The 11,181-nt window shown below is 46.5% G+C and overlaps 1 protein-coding gene across 1 annotated transcript in view; it reads right to left on the reverse strand.

The window, feature by feature from the left end:
• LOC141489125 (aryl hydrocarbon receptor-like) overlaps positions 1-10,583 on the reverse strand; it is a 91,508-nt gene extending 80,925 nt beyond the window's left edge. Inside the window, exons 1-2 of the mRNA XM_074189827.1 lie at positions 10,494-10,583; positions 3,301-3,488 (exon numbers count right to left, since the gene is read on the reverse strand). Of these exons, the coding sequence (XP_074045928.1) occupies positions 3,301-3,488; positions 10,494-10,552 (247 nt within the window). The 5' untranslated portion in view covers positions 10,553-10,583. The remainder of the gene's footprint in view (positions 1-3,300; positions 3,489-10,493) is intronic.
• Positions 10,584-11,181: the final 598 nt, after the last annotated feature.

An 11,181-nucleotide genomic window follows, 5' to 3' on the forward strand; every position in this document is an offset into this window, starting at 1 on the left:
TGTCCTGATCTCCCCTAATTATTAGTTCTTCCTCCTCAATATTCCTCCCACTGCTTGGTAGAAGGCATGGTGCATTCCACCCACCATTCCAGCAGTGAAATAGAAGGTTCATTGTCAAAGTCGCCTTAAGAAGACTAATTATATGCACATCAAAGTCATTTATTAAATATTTGTTAAGTGGAAAGGAGGAGAGGGGATTGCTAGAATCATCAGCAGTAATCTACCAAAAGGAGAAAGGGAGTGAGACTAGTTCTGTTCACTTCTACTGTTTCCTTGACCATACTGCTATTCTGTGATAATTGTGGTTGGAACATAATCTGTTATCTGAATGAAAGAAAGAGAATGATAGACATGAACAGGGAAAAAGTAGGGGAGAGAGAGATGAGAGAAGAAATGGAGGAGAGAGAGAGAGATGGAGAGAGAAGAAAGAATTCAAAGGGATAAGGGAGAAGAAAAGGAAAGAAAGACACCAAGGAGAAGATCAAGTTTAAAATGTACAAAAGAAACCTGTCTTCATCCAGTTGGCTTTCTCTGAGGTGAAACAGGAAAGAATGAAGTCAGAGAACAACCCTCATCTCTAAAATGGGGGCATCATCAGCACCCACCACTTAGTTCCATTGTGAGAATTAAGTGAGGTCAAATATGTAAAGGGCTGTGCCAGCCTTCAAGTGAGAAGAAATGGAAGCAGGCATCAATATCTTCCTCGTCATTATTATCCCATTCTCTTTTGGGTTGAAGACCCAATGCATTAATGCAGACTGGGACATGCCTCTAGTCCATGGCTTTAATATCATGGATCTACCAAACTTTACATTTAGATGGGAACCCAAAGATCAGCTAATCCAAAACTATCCACTGTATAACTTCCTGGCAAAAAAGTCACAACTTCATTTGACATGTCTGTAAAAGGGAACTCACTGTTGATCCTATCCCTCAGCCTCTAATTTTCCAAGGCAGTCCATTTTGTGAAGCCAGGCCTAATTATGATACTATGAAGTTCTTTTTTATATCCAGTTTCAGGTTACCTTCCCATTACTGCCACAGATTGGAAGGATGTCCCTTTTTCTCGTCAATGGGAATTCCAACCAGAGTAAGCATATGACTCATGTTCATACAACCCCATCTACCAAGCAATCAGTCCACTGATATTTATGATACTTGTTCTGTGTCAGAACCTGGGATAGGACCTGGTGATACAAAGGCAAAAATCAAGGTCTCTTCTTTCCAAGAGTTTGTATTCAATTGGGAGAAAGACATCATGTCCTTATATAAAGCAGAACTAAATGCAGCAGACACACAGGTTCAACCCAAAGTCATTGAGTGGGGAGGACACTTTGTCAAGAGTTCGGCGAACTCCTCCAGTGGCTTGAATCAAGAGCTTTGGGACAGAAAACACAAATTCCATCTCAAAAAGAGAGTCTTTCCTAGGTCCCTTCCCTACTGCCACTTTTGCTCCTCATAATCCAACAGAGATCAAGGGCCCTCCCTAGGCCAGACCTCCTGTTTTTTGGTTCTGGATTCCTATCAAGCTTTTTCTTTGGAGTGGCATGAGGTGACCAGAAGGCCAAAGGGGAGGCACTCAGTGACTCTTTCCTGACTGACTGAGGAGAGACTCCAATGGAGAAAAAAGTTCCACAAGTTTCTTCTACAAAAATGGCACCAACTGTCAGTCAAGATCAGAATGCATCTGCATCCTCCCCTCAGCCTCTCAGAATCCTTAGTTTCTTCCAAGTCTCCACTAGAACATCAGCCTCTCCAAGATTAAAGCCTTTCCTAATTTCCTCAGCTGCCAATTCTCCATACACCCCACAAATCACCTTGAATGTATTTTGTATACATTTATATTATATTATATTTATTTATATTCATGTATACATAGTACAGTCTTTGCATGTTGGGACAGTTAAGTGGTGAAGTAGATCAAATGCTGGACCTGAAGTCAGAATTTTATGTCATCTTTATGAATTCAAATATGGCCTCGGACATTTCCTAGCTGTGTGACCCTGGTCAAGTCACTTAAATTTATTTGCCTCTATTTTCTCATATTTCAATGGAGCTGGAGAAGAAAATGGCAAACCACTCCAATACTCTTACCAAGAAAACCCCAATAGGGTCTTGGAAATGACTGCAAATGACTCCTCAGTAACAGGGATATTGTCTCTCAAGATAGGACCTTAGTATCCTTAAGGCAAGAATCATTTAATTTCCATCTTTCTATCTCTAGCACCAAGCACAGTGACAGTCATAAAACAGGTACATGATAACTACCTGGTGACTTTTGCTAAATTGGTATTCTGAGGAAAGCAAACTGTGAACTACAAAATTTAGGTAAGATACCCTCATCATGCTTACAGGTGAATGGTTACTTTGAGATGCCTGAATATGAATTAAAAATGAGAGGAAATATTTTCATTTGCCACCATCACAGGCTGCAAAGACTGATACATGAGGAAGAAGTATTGATGATTCCCCCAAAGACTTTGTTCATGGATCATGATGTCAAAGTTTCAAAGTTTTGGGCCTCTTTTCTGAATTAAGATTCTACATGGTTTAGGGAAGTCACCGAATTTCTCAGAAGGAGCTCCAAACCAGTCAAAAGCCAGAGGGGAGAGGGAGAGAGGGAAGAAACTGTACCATTGATGACCTAAGCAAAGACTTATCTTCCATACCCTATCCAAGGCAAACCATAGAATGCCAAACTATACCAGTCATTACATCTGGCTTGACCTTAGATCAACAAGGAAGACACTCAAGCACCTCAAGTTTTAGAACCTGCTGCTCTTGTCCAAATTGGAACTGCAGCTCTGCTTCTTACTGCAGCCTGGCACTGTCCCCCATGTGCCCATATTCCCAACTTAAATATGGCACGATGTGACTACAACCCATCAACAAGAGGTCAAGCAGTGTCAGAATTAGGGTTGGATTTTAGGGGCTTGCCCCAAGTCACTGAATTTAAAGGGTACCAATGGCCCTGTTAGTCCTTAGATATAATAGAAACAACAAAGCTTATCACCAATTAGCAAGAATTAAAGTTAAAATTGGAAACTCCTAGAAGGCAACAGAAAATTATTGGGACTACTCTCTGCTCCTCCCCTTCACAGTGCCTTCACAGTAGTGGTCTCATAAAGATGCTCCATGGACTCTGACAATAGAGAGTTCACTCCTCATTCCTCAACTGTGGGCATCTTTCACATTGTTTTCCATGGATACAATAAATACTTAGATAGACCTCCTGAATAGGCTCACAGGAGCAAGTTCAGATTTGATGACACCAAGTAGGGACCCATCTCCACATCTTACCTGTGAAGTATCCCTTTACCTTCAGGTAACCCACAGTCAGCCTGAGGATGGAAAGTTTGTCCAGTCGGCCACGGATATCCTCGGGAAAGGGCAACAAGTTGGTCAATTTGTTGAGTTCCTGATTCAGACGGTCCCGGTGTCTTTTTGAAGGATTGGACTTGGTGCCTTCAGGAAGGGGTGGCTTGGGACTATAGAATAGGAAAAAAAGAGGGGGGAGGGAAGTTATGATCAGTTTATCTAGGCAATCTGCATCTATTTTTTCGGATTAAACATATCCAAGCCACTAGGATTCCTGAGAGGAAGCCACCTTGTAAAACTATCCCAACCCTACTGATCCTTGAAGGCCCAGCTCAAATTAAGTATCTTCCATGATGCCTCAAACTGAGCATCGTCTGCTCACAACGTCTATAAGAACCACTCTGATCTTTGGATTTCAAAAAAAAAAAACTAGAAAAACTTATATAAATTGATGGCAAGTGAAGTTCGAAGAACCAGGAAGACATTGTACACAGTAAGAACAACTTTATGTAATGAGCAACTGTCCTGAGCAATACATAATCCAAACAATTCCAAAACATTGTGCTATCCACATCCAAAGAAAGAATTGGAGTCTGGCTATAGATTGAAGTATACCATGTTCACTTTTTAGTGTTTTTGGTGTTTTTTCCCTTTTCTTCTGTTTCTTCTTTCACAACAAGACTAATATAGTATTTTGTTTTAGATGAATGTACATGCATAACCTATTTTAGATTAGTTGCTACCTTGGGGCAGGAGGAGGGGAGGCAGGGAGGAGGAAAATTTAGAACTCAAAATCTTTCCAAAAATGAACATTGAAGATTGTCTTTACAGGTAATTGAGGAGAATAATATTAAATTAATAAAAAGAACTCTGCTCCAAAATTATCTTCTGTTTTGGCCTTAATAGTTGCCTCATTTTGAAAGCGGGACAACAACTTGCCCAGAGTCCTAAATGAAGTGCCACGCACTGGAGGGAGGTCCACAGGACACAGTTGTGAACACCTAAGATTGTTCCCAGTTGCCTGACATATCTGTGCTGTGACTCAGACATCTCTCATAGACCAACAATAGCCTTGATGGGTCACTGGAAAATGCACCTGACATACATTTTACAAATGAAGAAACTGAGACAATCAAGAGCAAATTAACCCAGTTGGTCTTTAACCAGAAGGCACCAGTTCAGATTCAGAGCTGCAAGGGACCTGAGAAATTATCAGGTTTATTTCACAAATGCTGACTGAATTTTTCTGTGGTGATGAGCACATACAGCGAGTCACTGACATCTGCTCTCTCTCCTTGGATCCTTCCAGCTACCCCCATGAAGTTGATGCTATTTCTATTTCCATTTTGCAAATGTAGAAGAGGGAGAAACAATTGTGTTGTGCAAAGTTCAACAGCTAGGAAGGGATAGGTGTTCTGATCTGAACCCAGATTTCTGATGTTCAATCTCATGCTCTTACTATATCCACTATAGGGATAATCACTTCCATGATTAACTCCCAAACAAGTTCATTTCAAAGTGTTTAAATCTTTGTCTTCCCTGCTTTTCAGAGATGGATGGACATATAACAAGGTCTGAGAGGTGTGCCAGCCACCAGAAAGGCACACTGTTGTGTCCCTCCCACCCCCATACACACACACACACACACACTCACACACACATTCCTCTCTGTTTTCAGCATCATCATGCTTGGCACAGCTGCAGGCTTCCCCAATATAGTCTTCTGAAGTCCAAGGCACCACATAGAAGGCCAACCATCTAAGCTTCCTATGCAAAAGCTCTGTCCAGATACACCAATATTCAAGTTAGACTCTCACTTTCATGGAAGAGAAGAACCCTTTTTGAAAAAAAAATTTTAGGTTTTTGAAAGACAGTGGAGTTAAGTCACTTGCCCAAGGCCACACATATCTAAGTAATTATTAAGTGTCTGAGGCCAGATTTGAACTCAGGTACTCCTGACTCCAGGGCCAGTGTTCTATCTACTGCACCACCTAGCCACCCCTAAGAACCGTTTTTTTCAATAAAAAGAAAAGCAAATGAGTCAAAGCTCTTTCTCCAATCTGAGTGATGAAAGAAAACCACAAAGCCAGGGGACACAGAACAAAGTCATTCTAAAAATTCACTTAAAGAAGTTTGAAGTTTAAAAATAAAGAAGGAATCTTGTAACCATTAAATATTTCCCAAGCAAGCCAAGTCAGATGGTGGTGTGAAGAGCAGGCCAGATGACCATGAAAGATACACCCAGCAGCCTCCCCAGCTTCTGGCTCAATTCTATCAGGAAATCCAAGTGTCCATCACAGGCAGAGAAGAAGGAAGAAAGGAGAGAAGGACAGAAAGAAGAAGAAGGAAGGCATAAAGCAAGAAGATAAGGAATATTAGTGCAGGCCCTCTTTTTCCATTCTAAAACCCTTCATTGCATCCCATTGCCTTATGCAGCAAGAGCATCCAACATTTCTATAGCACTTTAAAGTTTGCAGAACCTGTTTTCTGTTACTAGCATTTGATTTATTTCCAACTGCATGTAAGAAAGTCTCCAGTATTCATTTTTGTAAGATTTTGAGTCCCAAATTTTGTCCCCTCTCTCCCTTTCCTTCCTATTCCCCAAAGAGAAAGTAATCTGACATTAGTGATTTAGTTATACTTGCATACTCTTGTTATCCATATTTCCATATTAGTCGTGTGTAAAAGAAGAATCAGAACAAAAGAGGGAAAAACCCAAGAAAGAAAAATCAAATTTTAAAAAGTGAAAACAGCATGCTTTCTCTGCATGTGGATGGCATTTCCCATCACGTCTTTTGGAATTGTCTTGGATCACTGCATGACTGAGAAGAGCTGTATCATAGGTGATCATCACCACTCTCTGTTACTATTAGTGTGTACAAGGTTCTCCTGGTTCTACTCGTGAAGGCTGCAGAATTTTCCTCTTGCTTCAATCTCACACCCATTCTGGGAGGTGGAGACCCCAAGGCTTATCATCCCTGGATGAAAACATCGAGACCCAAAGAGATAGGATAGCTTGCTTCAATATTGTTCCACGGGTAAATGTCAAAGGTGGAACAGAAATTCAAGTCTTTTGGGTCCCAAGGCCAAGACTCTCCATTGCCTCAATATCGCAGACTTTGTTATCCCCATTTTACAGATAAGGAACCTGAAGCTCAGGGAGACTGAGGGGATTGGTTCAAGGTCACACACATAGCTCTTGTCAGAAGAATGGCTTGAATCAATGACCTCCTGATCCCAAGTTCCCCAATCAACAGTTGATGTTCCCTTCCAAACCATCTTTGCCTCACAACATACCATGGACTCCACCACACTAAAGGGCATGAAATGGGCAGCAGGTACATGCTTTAAAAGAAGAAAAAAAAAAAAGACAGTCTATTAGACTGATTCCCCTCATTAAATGGCATTGCTTTCCAGATGGAGATCCAGATGCCAGCCTCTGTGAAGAGATCAACCCCAGAATCTCCTTGGTACCAGTCCTGCGCCCCTTTCAGAACACAGAATGCCATTGTGGCAGGGGAAGATTTTCCTGAGGCCCAATGCCAGCTGGTGAAGGGGACTTCCATCTCTGGCAAGATCAGAGGTTTTCAAAGTGAGTGATAGCCAGCATTTCCCAGAAAGAACTTTGTTGGGACAGGAGTGCCCCAAGATGTCATCAATGGGAAAATATGACTATCCACTTCCATGGACAAAGAGGTCTAGACCTACATTTCTGTTCCTCCTCCAGGGCCAGCTTTTTGCTCACGGACCTTCTCCTCAACCCCTTGTCTATCACAACAGCTTCTGATCTTTTCAGCACAGGAACAGAATGTGCTCTTGGCGGGACTCCAGAAATGCTCCAGTCTCACTCTAGACCCTCATTTTGAAATCAGGAACCTGGAAGTCAAAGAGGTCTGGTGGAGGCAGTGGAGTGACCATGCACACTGGAATCAGAGGGCCTGGTCTTAAGCCTTGTCTCTGATGTTAGTCACCTGGGGGACTGGAGTAACTTTATCTTCTTAAGCCTCAGTTTCCTCCTCTATAAAAGAGGAGTCAGACTAAATGAACTCTGAAGTTCCTTCCAGTTTTAAGTCTATGATCCCATGACTTGCAGCACTTTCCCCGCCCCCCCTTAGCCTTAGCTTCCTTTTCTGTAAAATGAGGCTGGCTGGATTACTTGAAGCTCTCAACTCTATACGCTGCCCCTCTTGTCCTACTCGATGTCCTCAGAATGCAGAGCCCAGACAGGGCCGGTGACAACCACTGCAGCCAGGGTTTTCTGGGCTCTGGCAAGTCTCTGGGTTCCAGTCCACGTGGTCTATTTGCTAATTTTCCCACCCAACATTCATCTCCCACCTTCCTGTCTTGGTATCCGCCCTCCATCTTCGGGTACAACTCAATTCACAAGGTTAGGAGTCTAGATGCTGGTCACATGCTCACTGCTCAAGAAAACATTCCAGGCAGCCATGGGGCAACAAAGATGGAGTGAGAGCTGGGCTGGAGTCCATCTCACCTCCACCAAAGATCAGCTCCAGCGACTGCTGCAGAAAGTCGTGTCTCTCCATTTGCTACCCCCCCTCCATGATTCCTTTGGGTTTATTTCATGGTATATGTGTGTGTGAATGTGCCTACATAGGAACACACCCACTCCCATATATACATATATACACACCTATATTGTATATACTATCTATACTATGTGTGTGTGGATAAACCACCTTAGGAGAAGGTAAGCCTTGAGCCAAAGGGATTGCCTCTTTCTTAGTATTCTCAACTCTATTGGCTGATGACATGAGCCAATTGGGAGACCTAAAACATATTTGGTGATCGAGTGAAGAAATGTACTGAAATATTGAGACTGGCTATTTCCATCCCTTCCTCCAAAACACACACACACACACACACACACACACACACACACACACACAGAGAGAGAGAGAGAGAGAGAGAGAGAGAGAGAGAGAGAGAGAGAGAGAGAGAGACACTGTTCATTCAAGTTCTGATTAAGAAATAAAACAGTGGGGCAGCTAGGTGGCATAGTAGATAAAGCACCGGCCTTGGAGTCAGGAGTACCTGGGTTCAAATCCAGTCTCAGACACTTAATAATGACCTAGCTGTGTGGCCTTGGGCAAGCCACTTAACCCCGTTTGCCTTGCCAAAAACCTAAAAAAAAAAAAAGAAATAAAACAGCTAACTCGTTTTTTTTAATAACATTTCAAAATCGTATTTCACTGGATCCTCACAGCAAGCCTCTTATCAAACTCCAGTTTACAGATGTGGCAACTGAAGCTGGGAGATGGTTAGTGACTTACCCAGAGTCACCCAACTGCTAAATGTCTAATTCAGATTTGAACTCAGACCTTCAGGACTCAAGAGTAGCATTCAATCTTTGGTGCCCCAAAGCTGCCTGGAATGCTTTCTTGAACAAAGAGAATTGGACTAGAACCTGGACTCCCAACCTTGGGAACTGAGATGCACCCACCTACACACTCCCAGTCTTAGCACGGAGAAAGTTTGGAACTAAGTAGGAAAAGTGAGTTAAGGGCAAGTGAGTCAGGGGTCTCCTTGAGGCTTCTCCACATACTTGCTTAGGCTCATCTCTTCATTTGGGTGAAGAACAACTGGGGAAAGAATTCTGGAAATTCTAAGAATTTGAGTGGACTGGAGTCCGTGTCACCTCCACCTCTTAGAAAGTAACTTCCCTCAAAGATCAGCTTAGTGTACTCGCTGTGGTTAGCAGTACATCCCTTCTGTTCTTTGTGCCTCTGTTTCCTCTTCTGTCAACCTCTTCTGTCTCCAAACCTGGAGAAATTATGAGGCACAAGAAGCCTCAAGGCTGAGTAGCCACAGGCTGTGTTGGGTTCAGGAAGAGCCTAGTTCCAAGATAGCCAAGGTTCATTACCTCCTTGAGCCTTCAGATGAGCTCATCTACATTGGCGGAGACAACTTCCTCATTAATGGAATGACAAGTTGGAACCCAAGACTCCAGGGACTCAAGAACGTGAAGGGATCTTCCTTAAGAATTACCCTAAGGGGCGGCTAGGTGGCGCAGTGGATGAAGCACCGGCCCTGGAGTCAGCAGTACCTGGGTTCAAATCTGGTCTCAGACACTTAATAATGACCTAGCTGTGTGGCCTTGGGCAAGTCACTGAACCCCATTGCCTTGCAAAAAAAAAAATTATCCAGGGCACAGATCCTAGTCTAAGTCCATTAAGAGAGAAATCTTGTCCCGAATGCTCTGTGTTAAACATTGTCACTTCCTGGTCACTGAACTCCCCCAAAGTCTTGAAGGAAAGCAGATCAGCAGGAAGACCTGTTCTGCCCACACATGCCTTATTCCCCACCCATAGTCCACCACCTCTGCCTGGGAAGGATGCCTATCTCCCTGGGCTTCATAATTAGTCCATTTAAGTCACCTTCCCCCAATCTACTCCAGTCTCCCTGGCCAGTAACAAGGAGGGCCCGAGGAGTAGGTGGGACCAAGATTCAAGGCAAGGCCTCGGATTCCAAAGGACTCCTTTCTTTGACAGCACTGACCCAGCCAGCCAGGGCAGGCCGGCCTGTGGTGGGAAGACAAGTATCTGCATGGATGCCAGAGCCAGAACAGAAGCAAGGGATGGGTAGCCCAGACCTCCTGGGGCCATTGGGACTCTGGGCCCCCGCCTGGGGAGGGCTCTAGAAGGATCCCGGTCATGGGGAAGGACCTGGGAAGGACCCCAGGGTGCCACCCCCCTCTGTCTCTCCCTTCAGTGAGCCCCACTGGGCTCCCCAAAGGAAATAAATGACCTTCACCTTGTTCTTGCCACCCGAGCCCAGCCCCCCCAAGTCATGAGTTAAATATGGAGGGGGGGCGAGGGAGGAGGTTTGGGGCAAGGCTTCGGGCCCCCCTGCTCCGGGCCTCCCGGGGCCTGCCTGTCAGAGCCGGGGGCGCTGCGTCGGGAAGGGACACTGAGTCTGGGTCCGAGGTGGCCCGGGCCCCGCCCGCAGGCCCGGCTGCCTCGCACCCCACGCTCTCTTTGGGGGGAGGAGCGGGCGGGGGATGGCGAGGCCGCCCTGGCTCCAGACGCAGAAGCTCTGGGTTCCAGTTCCGACCTTCCTGTGCTAGGTGTGCGGCCCTGGCCCAGGGGCCACATGACCACCCCCCGGGGCCCTGCCCCGGGTCTGCGCCCCACAGGAGCCTCCCGAAAGGCACCCACCTCTTTGGCACCGGCTTTTTCCTTTTCTTCACCGCATAGACGCCTCCCGCCGGCAGCATGGCCAAGGCTGCTCCGGACCAGGAGCCGGGCGGCCGGAGGAGCCAGGCGGTGGCGCCTCCCAGGGAGGGGCCGCAGAGTACAAGGGGAGGAGCCGGGCGCAGCCTCCTGGCCTTCGCACGCAAGCACCCGGGCACCGCGGCACCCCGGCAGCCGGGCAGCAGGCACCCCGCACCTGGGCACCCGGGCACTCGGGCACCAGGCACCCGGTACCCTGACACCCGGGCACCCCGGCACCGGGCACCCCGGCACGGCCGCTGCTGGGCCGGCCAGGTCCCGCCGCCGGGCGCTGCTGTCTCTCCGGCCGCCCTCCCGGCCGGCCGTCCTCCTCCCAGGCTTGGCCTCGGCGCGGTCCGAGCTCCGACTGGCGCTCCGGGGCTGCCCTCCTCCTGCCGCCTGGGGGGCGGGGAGGGGGCGCCACTCCCTGCAACCCTGCCAGTCAGCCGCAGGGACCCACGGGCGGGGGGGGGGGGGCAGGCTGAGGCCAGGGTCCCAGACTGCTGGGAGAGAAAGGAGGAGGGGGAGGAAGGAGGAGGGGAGCCAGGGAAGAGGGGCCCGAGAGCAAGAAGAGAGAGGAGGAGGAAGGAGCAAGGAAGGGAGGGGGAGAAGCCAAGGAGGAAGGAGGGGAGAG

This window comes from Macrotis lagotis, chromosome 5 (assembly GCF_037893015.1).
Source record: "Macrotis lagotis isolate mMagLag1 chromosome 5, bilby.v1.9.chrom.fasta, whole genome shotgun sequence".
NCBI lineage: Eukaryota > Metazoa > Chordata > Mammalia > Peramelemorphia > Peramelidae > Macrotis > Macrotis lagotis.